The sequence below is a fragment of the Microtus ochrogaster genome, chromosome 4 (genome assembly GCF_000317375.1).
Source record: "Microtus ochrogaster isolate Prairie Vole_2 chromosome 4, MicOch1.0, whole genome shotgun sequence".
Lineage (NCBI taxonomy): Eukaryota > Metazoa > Chordata > Mammalia > Rodentia > Cricetidae > Microtus > Microtus ochrogaster.
The window spans coordinates 56,118,451-56,144,487 of NC_022011.1; the positions used below are offsets into that span (position 1 = coordinate 56,118,451).

Consider the following 26,037-nt stretch of genomic DNA (forward strand, 5'->3'; position numbering starts at 1 on the left):
CACTGTTCAGCCTTACATACCAGATAGTGATAACACACACCTTTAAACACAGTAACCACACTAGTTTGCATAGAAACCGGGCAGTGGATGCATTAAATCCCAGTGGTGACCACCTTTAATCCCAGCCCTAAAGAGGAATATAAGACGGGAGAGACAGCTCACAGTGTCATTGTCATTCTGTGATTCCTGGAGGCAGGATCACCATTTTCAGACTTAGGTCTAGGTAAGAGTCAGTGGCTGGCTGTATTGTTTTCCTGACCTTTAAGTTGAACCTCAATTTCTTTCTCTCTTTATTAATCGTGCTTCGTTCTTGTAACTAAGTACTTGCTAACAGGCGTAGGAGAGTAATCTCAGTACAGTAGAAGAAAAAAACAGAATTTCTGAGAGAGTCAACTGAAGAGATGGAAGCAAAGACAGGGACAGAAACAGAATTGGAAAAGTAAATAATAAATTAGATAGTTAGATGCTCATACTCTATTAATTAGATCACATGTTATTCTCAAGATGGGAAGAAGTTATTGCCAAACTTTAAGTAAAAGAGTAAACTGAACTGGGTTGTAGCAGATCACCCTAGTGTATGGAATAGAAACTTCAGGCTCAAAGTAGAAGTCCACAGAATCAACCAATATCAGAGAGTTCAGTAAAATGATTGGTAATTAAAATCCATTAATCCACCTATTTTCTAATTAGACATTTCTCCAGTTGAATGGGTTGTCTAAGAGTAACAATTACCAAAAGGATTGCTCTGAGTCTCTAGCACGTATCACTGTGTTCACAGGAGCAGAAGCTGCCCCACATGACTGCACCACATTGCAAAAAAAAGAACTGTAAACAGATAAAGAGAATCTGGAAGAAGCAAGATTATAACTTACCATGTTTCACCTTGCAAGTTCTGTTGTCTGACTGCATTAGATAGCCTTCCACACAACTGCAAGCATAGGATCCGTATGTATTCACACAGGTCTGGCTGCAAATGCCGTAAATGCTACATTCATCGTGATCTGAAAGAAACATTAAGGTCATTTCTAAGCAACTTTATATTTGGAGATTCCAATGTTTTCTTGAAGAAAATATTTACTTTCAAAGAAACTATTGTTTTAAAAGTTGAACTAATTCTAATAAACAGTTTAAAATAATTTCACTTAAAAGTCAAGTTCATCGCTGTTTTTATATTTACAAAGTAGAGGCCGGGCGATGGTGGCGCACACCTTTAATCCCAGCACTCGGGAGGCAGAGGCAGGCGGATCTCTGTGAGTTCGAGACCAGCCTGGTCTACAGAGCTAGTTCCAGGACAGGCTCCAAAGCCACAGAGAAACCCTGTCTCGAAAAAAAAAAAAAAAACAAACAAACAAAGTAGAAACATCGTAAATACTAAATAGTATTAGTTACTTGCTATAAAAGAGTAATGACTTTGTGATGGTCATGCTAGCTAGACGAACATGATTGTCTTTATAATGTTGTCAAAAGCACTATAATATATATTTGTTGAATTATTCCAGTATGTATAGGAATGGCCTTTTTATTCTTTTATCTAACAATTAATCTGGTAGAATGCTTCTAATCTACTGATTAAATGTGATTTTTTAGTCAAACCTTGAAAACACTATTCACTATTTTGAAAAGAGAAATTATCAGACACTTACTGAAACTAAAACTGTTATCATTTTTAAACATTTCATTTTGTTATCATTGTGTATATAACTTAGTAGAACCACTTCTCTCCCATGCTTATTTTCATGAGCTTCCGGGGTCCAATTCAGGTTTGTTCAACACGTACATTTATGTCCTGAGGATCAAGCTGGACTTCCTGAATTTGCTCTTAATTAGATTTGTGTAATCATCTATAGTCCTCCATCTACTTTTATTGTTCCAATTGATAGCTGCCTTTATCAGAAAAAAAAAAAGCTTTCTTTCTCCAATAGAGTCTGACTAGATATAAAATTCACTGGATATAGGAACCACACTTAAAGAAAACTTGAGTACAGGCCCTGTGCCCAATAGTATAAGGTCAATACAAAAGAAACTCAGTGGTATTTTTGGACATTTTAAAATTTGTTCTAAATAAATAAATAAATAAAATTTGTTCTTTTTTTTCCTTCCTCACAGATCTCTTTCTTACATAGTATGGTTTCTGATTTTGTTTGAATGGGTTTGTGTCGTGTCTGTATATATTTCTTCTGCATTTTAATTGGTTCTTTGTTTCCCCTGTTGTGTGTTTGTTTGTTTTGTCCATTTTAAAACATTTTTTTCTATCGTATTCTTTTCAGATGGCTGCTTGCTTTGTAATGACAGAGAAGGAAAAGGAGAGGGTTTGTGTGGCTTGGAAAGTGTAGAGAATCTTAGAGGAGTTCACATAGAAAAAAAACATAATCAGAATGTATAGTAAGAAAAAAAATCTTTTTTCAATTAAAAAAAGAAAACTTCTAAGAAACCAAGTTTAAACAATATTAGGATTTCCTTAGTCGATAAAATGTATATTACAGTTAGACTTAGAGGCTTCTAGCAGGCATTGAGATGCCATAGAATTTTGATCTGAAGGAGTCAAGTGATGTAAGTGTATATAAGGGGAAAGGCAATTTATAGTGCCGATAATGAATTAATTTGTATGCTAATCTAGAGGGCTGTATATATTATACACAACATCTGGAAGATATTAATTAGAAAGGAGCCAAGCAATGATCTTTGTTTTCTAATTCTAAATTATTTTAGGCTAAACTGATTAATGTGGAAAAAAATTAAACTAGAAAACTGAGTATTATTCTCAGAAATATGAAAAAATATAAATATGTGTATGTGTGTGTGTGTGTGCACATTTGTTTGTCAGAGGGTCTCATGAAGTCTAGGCTAGCCTTAGAATTCCTATGAAGTCTTGTCATAAATTCCTATTTCTCCTGGTGATACCTCACCCAGTTAATTTTAAATTCATTATATTTTGAAGTCAGCGGCAGTAATAATAGAGAAAAGAGAATAGAAAAAAATTAATAAATAGGCTAAATAACATCTGAAAGCTAAATAATAAAAGTGAGCAGTCATCCAATATTGACAAAAAAGAATATAGGAAGTATGGGTTTAAATAGAGGGAGATCATGAGCTTTATTTGTGTATTTGTGTAAACTTTCAGTTGTCTGTAGAGTATTCTTTGGGTAATGAACAAAAAGCAATGGAAAATATAGGCTTGATGAGAAAGAGAGAGAGGTATCTGACTTATGCTTGGAAGTTAGGAGAGTATGAAGCTAGACATTAAAAGAAAAGATAAAGTTGACTATTTTCCACAGTGAAAGGAATGTGAAGATAAAATTTAGCTGGCACAAAATAGTACCTGAATGTGGGGAGGACAGGTAAGGAAATGGCCTCCATGAGAGTCCCCTGTCTGGGACTCCATGATTCTTTGAGGATTTTAAAAGCAAGAACTTTCAGAGGATGTCAGTCATTGGAATTAGTATGATCACAGTTAATAATCCAATGGAACCCAATAAAAACTGCCTTTGGGAGTCAACAAGTAGGGTGTGAATATTGGAATAATGTGAGAATCCCATACTACATTTTAAATCATTTTCTATCAAGTTTCTACATGTAGAAATTGCCTTTATTGAGTGACTTTCAAACTAAATTGAGGCATCTACAAACACTAGGTTTTACTATTCAGACATTTAAATCCTTTAAAGGGAATTAAATGACCTTTAATTATAGTATGCATTTAGCTTTTCATACGATAACTGATGCAGAAGACGTTTAGATATACTAATAAATATGCCAACATTTCAAACATCCCAAGTTATCAAAGTCATAGGGAACAATGATAAAACAATTAGCCTTCCTTAACTATAAGGAAAAAAAAATCTTCAAAGCTTCTTTAAATGAATAACTAGGTTACAAAACAGCAATGCTTGAAAGAGTGAAACAGAGGTCACAAATTTAGGAACATAATGCAGTCAGATTCAAAAGATCTGGATGAGGGCAGCTGTAAAGCGATGACCACAAAATGAGGCAAGTTCTTTGTAGACTTTTGAGAGTTCCTCTTTCTCTTCTCTCTCTCTCTCTCTCTCTCTCTCTCTCTCTCTCTCTCTCTTTCTCTCTCTCTCTCTCTTTCCTTCTTTTTTCTTTCTTTCCTTTCTTCCTTCCTTGTTTTCACCTTCCCTCCCTCCTACCCTCCCTCTGTCCCTTCCTTCCTGCTTTCTTCTCTTCTTTCTTTCCTTCCTTATTTCTTTTTATTCTTCTCTTTTTTAATTTGAAAAATGTGAGCATGTTGTTTGACTACACTATGAGGCATCAAAGGCACAAATTTTTCAAGGTATGCAGGAACGGTGGAAACTAGAGAGTGCATTGAGCAGCCCATGAAATGGTTTGAATAAATACAAAAATGGGAAGAGTGAATATATGCAGTAGGTTCTATGATAGTAGAGGAAACACTGATATGGTGAGATCTAAGTCAGGAGAAGTAAAGAAAGGAAGTTGATTTAGTAGGTACCAGATGATACCTACAAAGGTCAGTGATGAAAAAAGTCTATTGACCAAACAGACTAAGAAAGCAGCATACTGTAGTAAAATAAAGAACTGCATGGGGCAATTTAGAGAAGGAGTCTCAAGAGACCTGTAGCAGATAATAACTGTCCACTTTCCAAAGATCTTTCAGTTTAATTCCACAAAGCATGATCTTGTAATAACCCTGATTTCTTTTCCATGAGAACCTCCATCAGGAAGGGAGTTCACCAATGATTGAGAGATGATCTCGCCTCCAATATACAACTATCTACTCCTGGAAATGTCAACAAAATGTCCAGTTGTCCAGTTTTTTGTCCCCCCCTTCTACAAGCTTTTGTCACACATTTTTACTTCAGTCAGACATTGCTGTGACTATATTAATTCTTCAAATATTAATAATCTTTATCTTTGTGCATCACTGTTCTCTATCATTATGATAAATTAAGGAAAGGTAGGAGCAGGGAGTGAAAGAGATAATGGATGAATGAGTAAGGAAGAAATAGAAATGGGAAGGGGAAGAGAAAGGAAGGAAAAGAATGAACAAATATACAAATACCAAAAACAAGATAATCTTTCATTTTGAATTCTTGTCGCAGGGTTGGCTTCTGGGACAACCAAAGCTAATAAAGGAATTTAATAATGGAAAGCAAAAAACCTTGCTGTGTAACATAATGGGCTATTTAAGTTGGGAAAGAATTAACCTATATGGAATTCTTTGCTCTGACTTTGGATTTCTTTATAGACCTATAATAACTTGCAGTCATCGATGCTCATTTAAAGTAAGTACTTTGGGAGATAGAAAGAACAGTATTTGGAGCTATGTCTACAGTAATGTTGAAAGAAATTTAGTTTTGCATTTGGAAAAGTTCAGCCCTTAGCTGCAGTAATGATGCTTATTTACTTTCACAGATTTTTCCAACATTAATATTTTTGGTTTTTGTTTTACTTTTACTGATATGATTATGTTATCCAGGACAGAAATGTGATTAACAATTTCCTTTGTTCTTTTAACCTAGATGGAATATATAGCTGTAACATTCATGTAACTCCACAGAATTGGCTACGGAAGAATAGACATGCCATTTCTTATGATATCGCCTTCATTTTTTTTTCCCATAAGGACAGGGAATTGTCGGGAAATACAGTGAAAGAGAAATAAATGTTTCTCACACTTGGCCACTAAGGAATGCAAGCAAAATAAAAGGAATGCATTTTCTATGAGTTACTTCCAAAATGATCACCACATATTTGCTTTTGTTTTTTCCTTCTTTCAACAGAAGAAAATAAGCATGGCTGAGCTTTTGCTGTTAATTAAGAGATTAAGATTCCTGAACTTTTGTTCAGCTCCACTTTGGCTCCAGAAAACACAAATCTTGAATACTTTGGGTTAAGGCTCAGTGAAAGACAAGGGAGCCCAGAGGTCCATACCCTAGCCTAAAATATAAATAATGAGATCGGGTTTAAATGAGGAAAATGTAGCAGGTCCAAAGACTTCCTGATTGACACAAATTTATGTTTGGCTGACATTCATTATTATAAAGACATTAGTGTTGGTCTGATTCTTTCAAAAATGTGAAATTCTGTGTATAGTCTTCTAATTTATTTTGTCTTCTTATGGCAGATTTAGGATAAGGTAAATAATTGATTATGAATACTTTTATAATATTTATGTTTCACACAAAATAAACAATAACCTACAAGTCAAGTACCAAAGCATCAAAAGGCGCCTCTTCATGATTTATATAGATCCTGTAGACTTAGGTTTTGAATCTGAGTGAGAATATCCCCCATATTCTTGTTCATTTGAATGCTCAATCCCCAGTTGGCCATGCAGTTTAGGAGCCATTTTAGCATAGATGATGAATGATGAAATAAAAGGCATCATTTTCATCACTGGGGGCTTTGAAGTTTAAAAGACTAATGCCATTCACAGTTCACTCTCTCTGCTTCCTGTTTGTGGTTTAAGATCTGAACTCCTGGTTGTAACTCCATGCCTGCCTGCCAGTATGCTTTCCTGATAGGTTGGTGATGGGCTCTTATCCCTTTGCAACCAAGAACTCAAATAAACTCTTATGCATGTTGCCTTGGTCATGGTGTTTTATCATCGCATCAGAAATGTCACTAAAACAGTCCTATTTTGTTTCTAATGCTTTTGACATTAGAATTTTGAAAAATTGTTTTTTCTCAATTTTCTTTAGTTTAAAACTACGTATTAAGGCATAAGTGGTAAAATAATCACCTAAGTAAATTTACTTTAGAGAAAACAAAGTTATTTTGAAAATATTGTCTTTATTAGTGGTTGGGAAAATATAATATTCTGTTTCTTGGTATTTAGTGTATTTATGTAACTTATAACTATATCTTAGTATGTATATAATTAACAGATTTAAGCATATATGTGTGCTAAAAATACGTATATTCAGGACTATGTAAATGCACACAACATATTGTGTTTATAAGTACATAAAGATTATACATATGTTAGCATACATATCATAGATGTCAAAAGAATATAGCAATGACCTATAATATTTTAGTGTTACAGATGAGTCATTTTGAAGGATGAACATTTGCCAAAGAGTGCTCAGAAAATCTGGAGCAATTAACCCTTTGGAGAGCTGGATTCAAACCCGGGTACTCACACATGCTAGACAAGTATGGCAGGCCAACAACTAGGTCCCCAAACTACAATTAAGAAATGGATATAATATGAAAGTCAATATTTATATTGATTGCTGTGGTATTAATCAGATCTCAGGTAACAAAGTTATTGATGCCAAAACCTTAAAGAACATTACATGCATAGTAATTAGTTTATATAATGACATGACTACTACACTGCAGAAATATGATAACCATAAATCAATTAAGAAGTAAAAATAATTAAATTTAGTGTGGTAGTGGAAGGCTAAATATTACTTGTGTATTTCCAGATTTTGCTATTATTGAAAAATAAGTTAAAATTGGTACAGATACATATATAATGCTCATACTTTATGGTTAATGCTAAACTTTATTTTGTAAGAAAAAAAATTGTAAAAATTTAACATGACAAAAGATTGTTTTTAGATATTTTATTAAATTTCTATTAACTAAGCCTTCATACCATTTCACTTTGTATTGTCAATGGTATATCAAGAAGAATGAATAGAGGCTTCATACTTGGCCCATGGACATACTGGGAAGTGGGTAAGAAATTTAGAGAAATGTGGCTTAGCAGAAGGTTCTTGGATTAAAAGAACTGCTCTAAAAAGGAGTGTAGAATTCCACTTTGTATTTCTCTACTTGTTCTGGGACAGGGGAAAAGACTTTGCTTATCATATAATCATGTTCAAATGCTATGATGCCTTTTCAAGAGGGTTGGATCCTCAAAAAATTAAGGAAAAATGCAGCTATCTCCTTCCTAAGGTGGTGGTTATCTCAAGTACTTGGTGCATGCCAAAGAATACAGAGAGAGACGCCTTTCATACTTGCCTTTACAGCTTCTCCCGTCTTCTGCTATTTCAAATCCATCCTCACAGTAACATTTTGTAATATTTCTGATCACTGCACATTTAAACTGGCAATTCAGTTGCTGACAATTTGGTAGCAGTTCTGTAGAGGAAAAACAAATATAGCCTTATATAAAACTCTGCACACACAATGATTAAGCTTAAATTCATTAATATTAAGCATAATTGATTCTGAGAAGAGGCTATATCTGTTATCTTAAAAACAGATTGGTTTACATTTAGTTGAAGGATTGGTAACACATTTAATGTCAATCAGTGTTCAGCTTTTAGAATGTTAGCATATTACTATGTTCAAGTAACCAAGTCCTTTCAAATTCTTGTAAATTAAATTATTTCAAGAGGAAAAGTATCTGTGTGATGGTTCATTTCCTCATCCATGCCTTCTCCGCCTGATGTATCAATTGGTTTTCTATCTTTGGGAGCTTGTTTTGACTTACCAACCCATGTGTAACCTGCATAAAACCAAAGTGTGTATATTCTACCTCAACAATTTATGTTTCATTGATGAAAAATATAGAAATACTGGACATAATATATTTCATTATGCTTGATTTCTTTCAGAGGAAATACATCATTAAAACACAAGTTAGCAAACCCTTCAAGTAAATTCAGATTTATTGTGATAAATGCACAAGACAGTGGGTGACAGGAGCACACAGTGCACATTTGCTAATGAGAGCAGGATTTGCTGGATTTGAAAAACATTTCAGTAGAAGATATGATGATCTATAAGACCTAAAAATACTGTTCTAATATATTATAGAGGTTCAATTTTCCCATAGGATGAACAATAAAAGCTTTTAAGACTGCAGATAAATGAATCAAAATATGTTGCTCTTTGACAAAATTTAGTTGGTAATTTATAAAATACAAAATAATAGATAATAAATAACAATAATACATCTGGAACATTGCGAATTGAACATTGGGTATTTTAGTAGGCTATATTGCCTGTACTGTTTCCTTACCTTAATTGCTTTCAATTCCAACTTGAGATGAATTCATCTGCCTTCTCTTAAAACTCCAAACCTCCTTCCTAATACTAACTCATGTTTTCCTTGTTTCTTATTTCTTTCAGTAGGCAAGGGTGGTCAGAAGATATTTTACTAGTTTTATAGTCCATATTTGTTCTACTGTGCAAATTCTTGCTCCACCGCTTTTCAAATTTAGCTGAGCTAATAATCAAGTCCCCTTGCCACTGCTTCTCTGCTAGCGCCATCTCATCTTTGTCCTCTTCAAGATCTTGGCTTACTTTGTGTTCCACTTCCCCTCCTGGTCATTATTTTTTTCATTTATATCAGGTCTGCAATGTCAAATTAAAGCCTTACTCTATTACAAACATTTTGTTGGAACATAGCCACACTTATTATTTTACATCCTGTTTCTGACCAATTTCATACCACCTCAGAGACTGCAAGGTCCTCAAAGCATAAAGTATCTACTTTTGCCTTTTATAGAAGACGTTTTCTGAATGTTACACTAGGTCATTCTCAGCACCAAACTTGCCTTTAATTCCCCCAGATTACAAAGGCCTTAGACTCCATCTCAGCCCTCTCTGCCATCAGTATTGTCTATTCTTTTCCTTTTTCTATGTGTATGTCTAGGTGTGTGTAACTATGTATATATCTTCTTTTTTGTTTTAAGCTTACTTAATTAACTTACTTTAGGGCTCATAAAGGAAGTCCTAGTGACCGATATTATTTAAGTGCAGTGACTCTGCTTGAACCTCATTTGATCTGACCAACTGTCAGCTCATTCTGCTTTAGTATAACATATACCTGGCTTTCTACTTACTTCATGATCTTTTTGTTGAGTTCCATTTCTTTTTATCTAACTAAGAACATAGTATGCCTATATAGGAACTGTGGGGTTTTTCTTTGTCTTTTGGTCAATTGTGAACTCCATTTTCTGGAACATGAATGTTGTTTTTGAATTAGAAGGGTAGCTTTGCTGTCCTCATTTTCTAACTTTCATAAATCAAATAATTATTGAAATAGTGTATTTTTTTTCATTTTGAATTATGTATAACTGTTTTTATTTTATTAATGTAGCTCCAATTAATATAAAACACAACTATATCTACTTTGTAGTTCAAACACTGCAAATTGTTTCATCCTAACATGATATGCTAACAAATATTCATGCTAGCAAAATATGGATGCAGATGTTAATAGCTATTTGGTGCATGCATTTTATTTAAAAATGACAATACAGAACATAGAATGATTGATTATTCTTAAATCTCAGCTCTGCTTACTATATCTGGTGGGAATTTAAGAATCAGACTCTGAATAAAAAATCTCATCGAACCTTCATAGTATTTTAGAAGAAAATTTTATAGCTACTAGCTAGGCCAAGAATCTACTATAAATGTAGGACAGAGCTTCACATATTAATAGTCTACTTGCAAACCTGGCTGATAACTTTGACTATATAATTGAGGTGGTATATAATTTAATTAATTGATAAACTGTTATTATTTTATTTATTACTGTTAATATTGTATAATTATTGTATTTATACTTTAATAATTACTTTCTCAAGATGCATAAAGTAGTTCATAATTGATACTGGATCAATAAATAACTAAAAATCTTGACTTTAAAATGAGAATTAACATTAGTCATCATTTCCAGTTAGTTAATATAAGGTAAACACCCAATATAGCTTATTTTTCTCCCAAAGTTGGGTAACTGAGTTGTGACTCAGTGGAAGCAGTCCAAACTTTGATTCATTTTTCAGGGCACTTCAACCTGGTACTGCCTGAGAACTTATCCTGTGCTAAGCACTCTGTGTAGTTACTCACATTTCAAAATTTTGTGTTTAATCACGTATGTGTTTACAATATGACATGGTAGTAAATGGGTTAAGTAGAAGAGAAAACAGTGTAAAAACTAGCTGTAACACGAGGCAAAAATTTCATAAAAATACCCATTTCCTGATGTACAAAGAGAAGGATTCATCCATGTTTATGAACTATGGAAAGGCATCACAGAAGTGGTTGTGGAAAAATTAATTTAAGAAGACTTTCAATGGAAGTTTGGAGAGATGGCTCAATGGCTGAGCATGTGCTAAGCAACCATGATGGCCTGAATTCAGACCCACACACCTACATAACACACTAGAAGTCATCGCACATGGGCCTATAATATCAGTTATCAGGAACAGAAGCAAGAGAATCAATGATGAGTACTGATTATCAACCCAAAAGAAAACCGCGAATTTCAGGGAGAGACCTTTGAGGAATAAGATGAGAAAATGACCTAAAACCTTCCTATGGCATTGGTGTGTGGTATTCAGATAGGCAGGTGCAGAGAGGCATACTGTCTTGTGTGCACACAATGCACACATGTGCATATACACGCAAACATATACCACCCCTACAAACACACACATTCGCACACACACATATACACAAACACACACATCATGATAAAATCATGGAGAAGAATCATAAGGCTGCAGTTCAATTAAATAAAAATGATCCATAAATACTCCTTCCCACCTTTTCCATGTAAATGTGATATTTCTCAATAGAATAGACATCAAATATTCCTTTTTCAAGTCTGTAAACCCCTCTAATTGTGTAGTATCCAATAAGACAGGAGATCCACTGAAAGTTTTCAACAGGGGTAGGATAGCCAGGCAAAGAGAAACAAAAAAAAAAAATACTGGATTTGGAAGGTCAGATTTTAAATGAAGTTTATAGTTTAATGTTAAAATATAAAAAGAAATCAGAGCTATATTTGGGTCTATTGGGTGTTCCTTTCTCAAAGATATGTGTATTTACAGGATAAAGGCTAGAATTTGATCAAATAATATATAAAATTGGGGGAAATTGCTAAATTTAGACACATAACAGATTACAAATTATTCTGAACATCTGGCAGTATGAAACTACAATTCAATATTAGACTTGTTTAATAAAATCACTATTAATTATTATAAATTTTCGATCTGAACTATATAGCATCTATGTCAATTTATAGACAAAACTCTACTTACTACGTACATAATTAACAGTATATCCACCCATGTTAGAAAGCTTATTCATATAATGCAAATTCTGTCCTTAATCATGATTTTTTTCTGGATCCCTTTTATGTAGCCCAAGCATTGGCTCATGTGCTATCATCATAGGATTTGGCTCAGACTGAATTAGCAAGACTACAAAAATCGAAATCAATAAGATATCAAGATGGGAACTCTAGACATATCCGATCGCAATTTTTCAATTATGTCACAAAACATGACTGTCTCTTTCATTTTAAGAGAGAAGTTAATATTTCAAGTACTCAATTTGATTCAATTGATGAAGAGTCTCCTACTTTGATCTATTTTCAGGGCTCTTTTCAATGACCTTACAAAAATTATGTAAAAGAAAAAGGTCAAAGTGGTAAACTAAAAGTCATCCATATATTATGTAATGCAAGCTAACATTTTCCAAGTACTACGTAGTTTTACATCATCTAAACTTTGAAGGTTTTCAATACTTGAAGTTAGATTTTTCAATGTATATTACTAGAAAATAGAAAAAATAAGACAATGAAAAGCTATCAATTTCTATCAGCTCTGAGATCAGTTTAACTTCTCCTATTTATTTATTTCTTTTTTTGCTAAGCAGTAGTGGAATATTATACGGAGATAATAAAAATAACTGTGAATGAAGATATTTTAAATCTCTTTCTTCTGCAGGATCCCAGGCTATGTAGTACTTCAAAGGGCAGAGAAACATTCACTCTCAAGCTTCTTGTAGCTTCTACTTCCTGGGCAAAATTAACGGTCACTTTTCCACATCATACACATCTATCAATCTTTAGGCTATATTGTTGATAGTTTCTCTAGTCTTCTTCTTTCTACAGTACAATAGTATTGCATTGTATGACTACACTGAAGTCTGTTTGTTTACAAACTGATATGCATTGTTGTTTCCAGTTAAGAACTGTGTAACAAACACTAAAGTATCTCATGTGTAAATATAGATTATGAGCTTAGTTGAATAAATCTGTGATTTCTGAGTTACTTCATAAAAGAATATTTTGCTTCAGAAGAAACTGAAACTTGTTTTCTAGACTGGCAAGCAGTGCTGGGCATCTTTTTGTAGTTTTATGTTTTGTTAATCCACATGTTTTTTTTTTCCCTTCTTTCAATATCCTGGTGTCTTGAGAAGAAGAAATTTTGAAGTCTTGCAGCATGAATCTTTACAACGCTCTTCTCTATTATCACTTTATGTAGTCCAGACCTACTTTATCGCCACATAATTTTTAGAGTCTCTTTGTCTGTTCCTTCTTGAATGTTAATAGAAATAGGGCTTAGAGAATGTCTTCTTCTGATTCAAAATTTAGAAAATGTCCATCTACACTTACTGTTTATTTCTGAGTTTTATGACTTTATAATATACCCAAACTATAAATGTGTTATTGTATCTACATTTATAGTTTTGCATTTATAAAGAATGATATTGTTTCTCAAAGTGAAGTATAATTTAGAAATATGCTTGAATTTTATTTTCCAAATTTGCATTCTACGATATACTGTTAAACTAAGCAAAATTGAAGGCCTAAAAATTATAATAGTTACATAATAAGGTTAGCAAATTAAAGATAATTAAAGATATTATGAATACAAGAATAGTATATTACCACAGACTCTTCTGAGTTGAAAAGAGAAGAGAAAAGTGAACAAGTCAAGCTCTATACATTTGACAACTTCACTGAGGCCTTCCATAAAAAGACAAACTTTTGTTCTTAACTTCAAAAAGTATTAAAATTAGTTTATATGTATATATTATATAATTTTAGTTGAATGTTTTCTCCAAAAGAAAATGTAGGCTACATGTTATCACAGAAGAGTGTATCAACCAATGTTTTCTTAGAGTTAGAACAAAAAAAAGGCTGTACTAGGATTCAGTTCAGTGACAGAGCATCTGTTTTGAAAGTACAAGACTGTAGTTTCTATGTCTAGCGATAGAAAAAGAAACTGTAGAAACAAAATAACAACAACAAAGCAAACAAACAAAAAACTATACAAACTCCTCTATAAACAGAGCTGTTGGGAACATTCATGAGATGGCAATTACTTTAATCATCACTAAAGGAAAACAAAATTTTATACTGAAGATTGAGCCCTGGCATATATGGTATCGTGAAGCTGTGTAAATTTCAAGTGAGAAGATATACATCTGCTTCGTTTACTCCTTTGCAAGAGATTCACCTTTCTAATGTTACCAAAAGTGAACTTATGGTTCATATCAATTCAATTCTTTGGGGAAATTATTAATATAAAATTTTAATGATATAAACTATCTTTAAATTGTAGTGGATTATGCAAATATGCAAACACCATTCAGTTTAGGAATAATGAGGTAAAAAAAAGCCACAAAACTCAGTGCTTTTACCTAACAAGGCGATGGTGCTTAGGGAGTATCATTTGGTTGTATTGGTATTTTACATTTAAATTTTACAGTAATCATGAATACTAGTTTGCTAACTCTGTTATATAACAAATATCGAAAGCCATTAACCTTGTAAATCTAAGAGGCTTATTTGCCTCACAGTATTGGCAGATCAGCATGTGCCTAGTTAGTAACTTAGCTTTGGTGAAGATGTCATGACAGATAGCACTGCAGTAGCCAGAGGATATGATGGAGAGAGATCATATTTTAAACCAGTAAACAAAGTAAAGAATCAGAACAAAACTTGAAGCTTATAAAAACTTGCCCTAATAAGGCTTCACTCCATGAAAACAATGTGTCTTACTGAGGACAGTGCAATGGACACCTGGAAGTTGACCCAGTAAACTCCAAATCTTAAAATTCATCACTCTCCAGATGCCACTCTGGGGGACAAATTTCATTCTAACGCATAAAGTTTTGAAGAAACATTCTTAAACTGCATCCATATCTTACTATGGAATGTAAGGAAGAAAAAAACATCTTTCTGTATATGATTTAACATTGTTCTTTAAATTTTCCAATAGAGAATCAGTTCTTAGGAAGCCATGATGATTAACCAAATGATCCAACACAGGGCATCGCACATGCTATATGAGGAGGCAATATATTAAGCCTAGTGATACCTTTTGAGCTATTTCCCAAAGTGGTAATTTAAAAAAAAGGAAAAGCTAAGTTTACAATGAAAGGTAGATAATAAGCAAAATTACAACAAAATTTAAGCGACAAAAAAGAAATAGATGAGTACATACTTAATCTGTAAGTGTTTGTGACATAAGGAAGTAAATGCATGTGAGAGATTGATGCTTATGGGATGGATGATGGTATGCATTTTGATAATCTAACAACATAGACTACTCAGTGAACAACATGATAGAACTCCTAAAATGATTTAGTATATAAAGAACACTTAATCAAAGCACAACATAAAAACAAGTGCACATCTGTGATCCCAGAACTTGAAATTGCAGACAGGAAGATGAGCAGTTTAGGTCACCCTCTGCTATTTGATAAGTTTGAGTAAGTGAGACTCTGTCTCAAAAAAAAAAAAAAAACTAAACCAAATGAAAATCCAAACAAATGATCAAAAATACTATCAAACATCCAGGAGTAGATCATCTAGAATGGATGGGAGACCTTGATGTCGTTAAAGTCTTTAGTTATAAAACTGGAATTTTGAACACAGCAAAACAATAACTTAAAATAGCAAACAACATTATTTCTGTTATCCTGTATTTATATTCATTAAATAGCCTTACCAATTCAGAGAAAAACATGACTTTCATAGGGACAAAACCAGCCAAAAAGTATCAGCAAAACAACTTTTCACAGACTTATTTTTAATTTTCTTCTAACATAAATTAACTTAGATTCATGATTCAGAAGATAAAGTAACAAAAATGAGAACAAATATAGTACTTCTGAGGAAAATTGTGATGGGATATTCCCAGGTGACAGGTATGCAGCCCAAATATACTTTAAAGCACATATATAGCATTGAAAAAAATGCCACAAGGAATTTATGAACAATAAATTTCTCATGTTGATAGTACACCAGATGTAGCTTTGGAGAAAGTGCACAGATGCCAATATGCTTGTCCTGGTTTAATGGCTGTCTGTAATAGAATAACATTAGAATCATCTGCAGCAGGTCAAGAGCCAATTTCTGGGTCAACTATAATCTTTCAGAATAAGCCTCATAGACATCATCTCCACCTACGTGCCAGCTGGTATTAGCAGAAATCCTTGATTTCTAGTGATATGGAACCAAGAAGAGAGCAAAGCTAAATGCTGGGAGTCAGGGAAGCCGCAAAAACAAGAGATGACTGCCATGTTTAACGTTAAGAACCACAGAACCAGCTGAATGTTCTGATATAGGTATGGGAACTGAGAGATGTAGGCCCATTTCCTACATTGTCTGGTGGTCAGAGAATCTGAGAGACAAACTGGTACAATTTCCACCTCCCGACACAGGAGGTGGTCACCTGACCTCTTTTGAAGTTGGGTAAACTCGGCACCATTCTGAGGCGGTGAAGATATGCTAACATAATTCTGCTCCTTCCATTGTAACTATGAATCTGGGGAGCAGGTGTTTTCTGCCTATGTGACCAAGTGGACACGAGTAAAATGTGACTTGAGTTATCTAAGCTACCTAGGCAACAGAATGTTAATGAAGCGTTTTATTATCTTCTCCTCCTGTTTATATTTGGTATAAAAGCTGGTGGAAAAATAAACACGGGGAATTTGGGATCTGAATAATCCCTGAAACTCCCTCCCTATACTGTCTTGTGAATTGTGTCTTTATTGTTCCCATGCCTCTACGCAGGTGGGAAGTGTTTTTTGTTGGGGCTGGTCCCCGACATATATACATATATTTATATACATATACATAATTTATTTCAGAGTGCTTTATTTAAACTATAAAGCAGAGAGTTTCACTATAGGAGATTAATTGATAGTCTAACACACCATTCTTCCACCTTTGATTGGGCTCTTTGTGAGAGTTCATGTTGCCAGGTTTTGTATTTTGGTACATGTTTGGCCCTTATAGGATGTCTACAATTATTTTCTCTCTTAATCCTTTCCTTGCCTTTAGTATAATTGTGAAAACCATTGAGGAAACATTTGGAAATATTGCCCCAGGCTGCGATTATGTTTAGGTCAAAACTAGAATTAAGAAATGAAAGATAACAGACAACTGTAAATCTCTGAAATACTTCTGGAGATAAAAGACTGAAAACTTGTAAAATATATTTCTGGACAATACTCTGCAAACTCTGGAGAAATACCTACTTACATGTTATTTTGTTCTTTTAACTTGTGATTAGTTCAGAAGGACCTAACAATAACCACCTCTGGCAATGAGGCAAAAACATCAGAGAGGAAAGCTCCCACCCAAAGAGATCACATGTTCCAATTATTATTTAGAGGTGCACATGTAGAAAGCCAGTTATGAAAGAAATTAACCACAAATGCTACTCAGTGGGGCAAATCGCATAAATTTGCATACTGAAAGCAAACTAAAACTTTTGAAACCCCTTGCAGAGAAAATAATAATCTTACAGACATTTTAATGATATGTATATGTAAGAATAATAAAATCCCCACTCCTTGATAATAAGAAGAATCCTTTGTTTTAAACAAATATAACATTTCAATTTTATCTTCTCAATGAAAAGATACAAAAAGAAAATTTGAATTTCTAAGTATGAGTCAAACTTCATAAAAGTCCTTATTATTGCTCATGTATTTCTGAGATTCATTATACACAATGTACAAGGATTAGAGTATGCTAATATGGTAAAAAAACAAAATTAAATATGTTTAGTTAATGTATATAATGTTATTAGGAATAGGGAAACTATATAAGTTTAAAAGAATTCTAAATATAAAATTAACATATGCATCTGTTGGCACACTGTCCCATTAAATATGCAATGAAAATTAAGTCAGTACATGATGGTAATTCTACCACAAAATTCATGTTCATTGGAGAAATATTCAAAGTTGCTAAGGTTTGGAATGCACCTCACTACCCTTCAGCAAAGTAGTGGTTTAAGAAAATATCACATGAACACACATACACATACTCCATGTCATTGATTATTATTCTCTGCATGTTTGTCATTTTTAAGCTACAAAGAAGAAAATCCTGCATGTTTAATACAGTTGAAGAAAGGGAAGAATTCCATGTACAGCAAAACAAGAAAAAATTAGATACAGAAAAATACCCCACATTTTCTCTCATATACAGACCATAGGAAAAATAAACCAGAAAGAAAAGAGATTTTTACAGATTAGGGAATGGAACTAGATGGAGCTAGGTAGACATGATCTTTATATGATAAATGCATATGTGGATGTATCACAGTGAGATTTGACATGAAATTGGGTGTAGAATGTTTTCTAGCATGAAAAGTCCCTGGGGTTAATAGTCAGCACCAAAACTTCAAATGGAAATAATGGAACTATCATTGTAAAATCCATCAAGCTATACAATTGATATTATTGATATCATATTTAGGAGAAACTAAAAAGAGATATTTTCTGCTACATATCTTAATAGTATAATTTTCTGTATTCCAATATCTTCTTTTCTCGGGCAATGTTTTGATGAGTTTTGACACTATATTGATATTCTGAAATATGTGTTCATGTTCATATATCTTCTTGATTTAACAGTTTTACCAAATATTATCATTCTTTATTCCTATAGAAGAAAGAAGAAAGAGAGAGAGAAAGAGAGAGAGAGAGAGAGAGAGAGAGAGAGAGAGAGAGAAAGAGAGAGAGAATATGAAGCAGAAAAAACTGTAGTCTTCAACTATGGACACTCAATAACAAGCTGGACAAGAACCAGGCTGTATTTGTTTATTTAAATAATCATTTTAGAGTAACAGAGTAAAGAGTAGGTTGTCGTCAAACATATGTGTCATTATATTTTCTCTATTAAAGTTCCCTCTTGTCTCCTGACTGATCTTCTCTTATTTAATCTTCTCTTCTGCTTTATTTGCACATATAGTTCAATTTCATTACCCTCTCTGCTATCCACCCCATTCAGATATCCTTTTCTCACCATACCATTCTCTTTCTAGTTTTGAGACCTACACATGTATGTATTCATGAACATACAATCAATCATGTATTAAATACTTACATAATTTTAAATCTAGGTTCTACATATAAGATATTGTATTTTTTCTGAGCCTTGTATATTTTACTTGCAATGACATTTTCTGCTCGTATTTATTATTCTACAAATGCTATGATTTCATTTTATTCAAGCTTGCTAAAATTCCACTGTGAGTACGTGTACAACATTTTCTTTAACCACTTATCTGGTTATGGACAACTTGGCTGGGTCTCATTCTTGTCTATTGTAAAAAATAATATGGATGGCAAGTACCATAAGTGTATGTGCTGTCTTAGTGCCCAAGAGTGATGTAACTGGGCTTTTGGTAGTCTTTTATTTAGTTTTTTTTTTAGGACTCGCATACTGATTTTGATAGTGACTGCATGATTTTGTGCCCTCATAAACAGAATGTAAACATTTCTCTTTCTGCCACATCTTGACCAGCATTTGCAATCACTTGTTTTCTTGATGATAGCAATTTTGACTAGGGTGAGAATGCATATAGATGAAACTTTCTGTCATTCCCAGCCATTCAGTTCCAAAGAAATACACAGAGGCTTTATTAATTAAAAACTGTTTGGACTATTAGCTAAGGCTTATTATTAACTAGCTCTTATAACTTAAATTAATCCATAATTCTTATCTATGCTTAGCCACATGGCTTGGTATCTCTTATCAAGGTGTCATTCTCATCTTGCTTCCTCTTCCCAAAATTCTTTTTGTCTAGTCACTTCACCTATACTTTCTCTCAGGATACTAGCCAATTAGCATTCTTTTAAACTAATATTAGTGACAAATCTTTACAATGTAGAAGAGCATTCTCCCAGAGCATTTCCCCTTTTTTTGTTTTCAAAACAAGTACTCTGAATCTAATGTCCTTTATTAAGCTTTTTTCCTAACCATTATCTATAACAACTTGTAACCAACACTCCAAATAAATAAAGACAAATATCCATAATCCATTTTGGGGGGGGAGGATGTGGGCAGTTGTCCAGCCTTGGTATAGGTAGGTCTTCTCTAGTGGCTTGGATATTTTGCCTTTCTGGTTTTGTGGTTGAATCCCTATATGCGACTCTGTTTTTTTTTTTTTTATTCATGCTACAATGGCATCTCCAAACAGTTTTATTTTTGATAGATAAGGATGTTGAAAACTTTCCACATACATATTAGCATTAATATTTCTTCTTTAGGTAACAGTTTAATAAATGTATTAGGCCACAACACTCATTCAATAGAGTGCTGAAAGACTTAGTCTCAGCAAATTAGACAAAGAATAAATAAAGGAGATACAATCAGGTAGAGAAGTCAAATTATAATTATTTAGATATAGCATGATCCTATGCTTAAATGATCACAGAATTAACACATTGGATTCCAAAAATTTTAAAGATTTTGCATAGGAATAGAAATAATCACCACAGTAAAGAGAGAATTTGCAGAAAAGGAAAAATATATACCAAAAGCACAAGGAGTCACAAGGACTTCATATATAGAATATATAAAGATCTTCAAAAATGAATGATGCACCTACACACACACACACACACACACACACACACACAATACCCCAAATCACCAAACCAATGGCTAGACTAATGAGCTGAATGCACATTCTTCAAAGTAGATTTCTCTCAGGGTTTCAGTTGTTCTTCTAACAGGACTCTGATTTAGCTGCTCCTCTGGTAGGTGGAAAACATCTTTTCATTACATTTACTTGTTGCTCTTTCTCAACACCTATTTCAGACTAATGCTTTAATCCATAACACACACACACACACACATACACACACACACATACCTCTCTCTCTCTCTCTCTCTCTCTCTCTCTCTCCTCTCTCTCTCTCTCTCTCTCTCTCTCTCTCTCTCTCTCTCTCTCTGAAATTCATTATATTCACTTTTGTACAGATAGGCAGTTAAGGATTGTGAGTCTTTTTAAGAAAAATAGTATCTATGATCACATATAGTTTCTAAACTGTAAGAAGACTCATTTGGAGTTTGACCCATTGCCTAATGCTTTATCTGACCTACTTAGCAGGTTCTCAGAAACAGACATGTGTGAGCCCTCAAGAACATTGCTTTTAACAGAGTTGTGACAGAGGCCCCAAGAAGCTCATGAAAAGTACAAACCACCCTATAGTACTGTTTGATTTGAGAAAACACGAGGGAGTTTACATGATATTTAAATTAGTCATCTCTAACTATCATTTTATATATTTTACAAGTCCCAAATATTTCTTTCTGCTATTGAAATCTAGCATATCACCTTACATTTAAAATTAAACCCTCAGAATACCATAACCAATTTGCAAAACATCAGACTTTCCCCCCACACACACATTTTTGTGTTGTTTTATATTCACAAAAGAGTAATGCTGGCCTGTTTGAAGTTATACAAGTGAAGCAGTTATGTCCCACTGTGAGAAAATTTTTTATCATATGAGATTCACTGCTATTGTTTGAATACATCTAACATTTTCAAATTTTGATAAATAAGTATTTTAGGGGGACTTTTCTCTGCAAAGACAAAATGCCTTATTAAACTATTGAGGAAATATTTATTTTGGTGCACATTTTCAGCATAATTGGTTGGTGGTTTCATGGACCCAAGCTCTTGGGTAGAACATCATGAGGCAAGAAATGTGTCACAAAGGAAAATATGGCTGTCAACGGGAAACAGAGACAGAAAAAAGCCCACGACAAGGAACAAACCCTTAAGAAAGTGTTCCAGCTAAACCATATCTTTGATACAAGACCCACACAGCATCTAATATATTCAGGACCTGTCAGATGGAGCCACCAGCTGGAGCCCCACGTCTTCCATATATCATATTTTGAGGGAACTCCGTAAGATCCTTCATACCTAAGTCACAACACTTGTAGTTTTTAACAAAGTAAAATTTGCTCAGAAAATGAAGTGATGAAGGCAGCTTCTAAAATTCGAAATTAGCCTTGACTATAAAGAAAAATTTGACTTTCATAGTAGGCATGATGAAGTGGCTCACTGATTAGAAAGTGCCAAATGGGAGTCCAGTCTTTATTTGCATTCCATCCTTACAGTGACACGCTTTCTGATTTATATTTTCATGAATTTACCTGATGGTATCATAATGTTATTCATTTCATTTTATTATTCAATATTCATACTCCAGATACCACTGTCTAGACAGGCCTTATCCAATACTGTTTGCATTTCCTAGTTCATTTGCCTCAATTTTAGAAACACGTTTCTTTTAAAGATTAAGCTTTTTTACTTTAATTTACCCAAAGCCTTATTTTCATTCATACAGGACTTTCTTGTTTTATTTTCTGACAGCAAAACATGCCTTGATTGATAGAATTCAATCACTATGTTGAAATAATACAGCTTGTTTTTTTTATCTTACATTAGTGTCTTTTATTTGCTTTATCTTTTATATGTGAAAATGTGAGAAAATTGTAATGTCCTTCAGGATCACACCTGGGTCAAAAATTCATTCTGGGTTGTAAAATAAAGGCTGTAGAAAAATGGTCTAAAGATTTTTTGGTAGGAGTTGAAATAGATATGGGGAGTTTATGCTAAATTTGTTGTAAATATGCTGCTCACTAATTTTTTTTTAATTTATTTATTTATTAAGGATTTCTGCCTCCTCCCCGCCACCGCCTCCCATTTCCCTCCCCCTCCCCTGATCAAGTCCCTCTCCCTCATCAGCTTGAAGAGCAATCAGGGTTCCCTGACTTGTGGGAAGTCCAAGGACCGCCCACCTCCATCCAGGCTTAGTAAGTTGGCTGCTCACTAATTTTAAATCAGCACAAGTATGCAGAAATCTATGTGCATGAGGATACAGTAAAGTAGCTTAATAATAACATGGGGATCTTCCTATTATAAACACAAACATAATTAGAGCATTGTTAAACAAACTGAGTACCACATAAGTAATAGCAGAGTCATGTTTAAAATCTATTTGATAACTAACACATTGTCTGAAACTTATAGCATGTCCTGACCCTCTGTGAATTGCACTGAAGCAGTCACCTGACCTTTTCCCATCTTGGTTTCTTATCTGTAATGTGATCACAAGAATATTAACCTTATACATATTTTAGGGTGAAAATTCTAGACAGCATCTGATCTCAGGAGATATCAGCCACTTTTATGTAGGGTATACATAGTTATATCTAAGGGTTCATTTTTTTAGCTGTACATCACAGTGCCTCTACAAATTCCTCATATGTGAAATTTTTTAAGGATATATATTCATCAAGAAAACAGTCTAAACCCAGAAAGTGAGGTTGCATTATCCAGAATGAGAATATGCTATTATGTGGTGCAATAGTTGAGGACACAGATATTTTGGAGTCTATATATTATTAGTTGGATGCCATGAGAATATAACCAAAACCATGCCAGACCTTACTTTGCCCCAACAGCCACAGAGTGATGAGTTGTGCCTACTTTATAGATTCTTGGAAGAAAGACAGATGTGTGTAAACAATATAACTCTCCTGACACATAAGAATTAGTTAATAATATGAAGAGTGTATATTCTGAAACCTTTCAGGATAAATGGCATCTATATTTTTAGGTAAATTTGAAGAATATATAGTGATTCTAATAACTACAGAAGAAAGCAAAGAGGTAAACAGATGATAAAGTTTATACACTTGAAGAAAAACATTGAGTTCAGTGGTGACTGTTCTTGATTGTTACCTTGACTACATCTGGAATTAAATAAAACCCCCAAATAGAGAACACACCTAAGAGGGATTATTTTTGTTTTAAATTTTCAGTGGGAAGATCTGTTTGAGGTAAGAAGAAACACTTTAATCTGGATCTTCTAAGTTGGAAAAACCCACCTCTAATTTGGCCTGTGCCTTCTCCTGGAAGCCTTTAGGACATGAAAAAAATCTAATTTCTGTTTATTTCCCTCTTCCTGTCACCTTTCTAGAAAGCCCATTCCTTCAAAGGTAGTAGAGCATACTTTTGCAGGGATTCTGGCATACACTTAAGCCAACTGAGACATCCAGTCTCATAAACATAGCCTCACAATCTACTGGATTCTTATACTTTCCATTCATGGTCAGTCATTCTTGACTTAGCTAGACCCCAGCCTGTAAGTCTTTCTAATAAATTCCCCTTTTGTAGATATAGAGAAACTTCATTATGCATGTTCTTTTTCTCTAGAGAACCCAGACCAATACTGATTTATGTGATTTGTGTGTGCTATGTGCATATTGTATGTGTTTGTTTGTGTGTGTGTATATGGCAACTCATATGTGTGTGTGTGCTTGTGTGTGTGTGTGTGTGTGCATATTTGTGTGTGTGTAAGATATGGGGAGAAATATGGGGAGTCAATTTTCTACTATAATATGGCTGTGAGATTGTCAGGCTTGGTGCCTGCCCCTTCATCAATTGAATAATATTTTCAGACTCTCATGGTATTTTTAAAAATTAAATTATCCTTTCTATAAGAAAAGAACTTTTCATCATCATATGTGTGAGTAATTAGAGCTCATGTATTTACATAATTTGCATCTTCTTTGATCTTTAATTTTTTTGTGTCCAAAGAAGATACAATCATATGCATTTATTTGTGTAAACTATAGTAATCCCAACTTTAAATACAACTGTGACATAGAGGATCATGCAGAGTTTCTATTGAACTTGATATTTTAAGGTAGGCAGAAAATTTACATTATTTTTATTTGTTAAGACAATGAACAGTCTATAAAATGATTCAGAGGCTTGAGTCAAACGTAAAAATAAACCTAAGATATGTTTATATAATTAAATATAATTAGTTATTATAATTAGTACAAAAGTATGCAGGCATAGACACTTGAAGAATGTTATTAGGATATGGAAAGTAGTGGAATTGTATTTTAATTGGGTTAAAATGAAAAAGAATGTCTTTAGAAAGCAGTTCTACCCGTCATCACTTGGCAAATGTTACAGAGGTGGGAAGGAAAGAAAAAAAAAAACTAAGAGGAATAAGAACACTAAAGATTTTTTAAGTCTTATAGGAACCTACTACAGTAGAAGCTTCCTTGGATATATTTAAACACATACATGAAATGAATGAAAACAGGTTTTTACTATAATATGTCAGCAAGTCCTAATTATATACCAGAAGCTAATAAAAGACCATTCTGCTGTGAGATAATACTTTTGTACACTGTAAAGATTTGTCATCCATATCAGTTTAGTAAAACACTGAGTTACCAGTAGCCAGGCAACAAGTATAGATGGATCAATCGGACTAAGAGAAATCTGGGAAGAGGAAAGGCAGAGAGTCAGTCACCAACCAGATAAGAGTAAACAAAATAAGAATGCCTTAGTGATAAAAGGTACCAAGCCACATGGCTAAACATAGACAATATTTAAGTGTTAATTTAAGTTGTAAGAACTATTTAATAATAAGCCTGAGCTAATAGGTTGAACAGTTTATAATTAATATAATTCTTTGTGTGTTTCTTTGAGGATGGACAGCTGTTGGACCAGGTGGGACAGAAACCTGCATCTATACCATTCCAATGAGTTTCTTCTTTTGAAGTTACTGACAGATAGACCTACAGGCCTTTGAAGACCCAGGTACAGTGGCAATTAGATAGTAGCAGGTAGAAGGGCTAGAGCAGGGTTTTCCAGAGGTGGTCTGTGCTTAAATCACCATTCTATATATGGTATGGTTTCCCCTATAGTCTGAATCCATTGGCCCAGGAATCAAGGGGTCAAAGAGAAAATAGTTTCACTCACTATCATACCCAGTGATCCACTAAAAAAAATTATTTCTTGTTCATGACTTTAAGTTCTGATGACCTATAAGTTTTTGGTCCCCCTGGCCAGTTTGAACTTTTAATGCCCCTAAACAAACAGGCTCAGAAAAGAGTTACAATGTTAGGTAGGGTGATTGATCCCAATTCCCAGGGGGAAATTGGATTGCTTCTTACAAAATGGAGGTAAGAAACATTATGTCTAGTAAGGTGAG

The 26,037-nt window shown here is 33.7% G+C and overlaps 1 protein-coding gene across 1 annotated transcript in view; it reads right to left on the reverse strand.

Annotated features, from left to right (window-relative positions):
• Positions 1–26,037, reverse strand: part of Lrp1b (LDL receptor related protein 1B) — a 1,800,012-nt gene that overhangs the window by 968,628 nt on the left and 805,347 nt on the right. Inside the window, exons 4-5 of the mRNA XM_026778709.1 lie at positions 7,957–8,076; positions 873–1,001 (exon numbers count right to left, since the gene is read on the reverse strand). Of these exons, the coding sequence (XP_026634510.1) occupies positions 873–1,001; positions 7,957–8,076 (249 nt within the window). The remainder of the gene's footprint in view (positions 1–872; positions 1,002–7,956; positions 8,077–26,037) is intronic.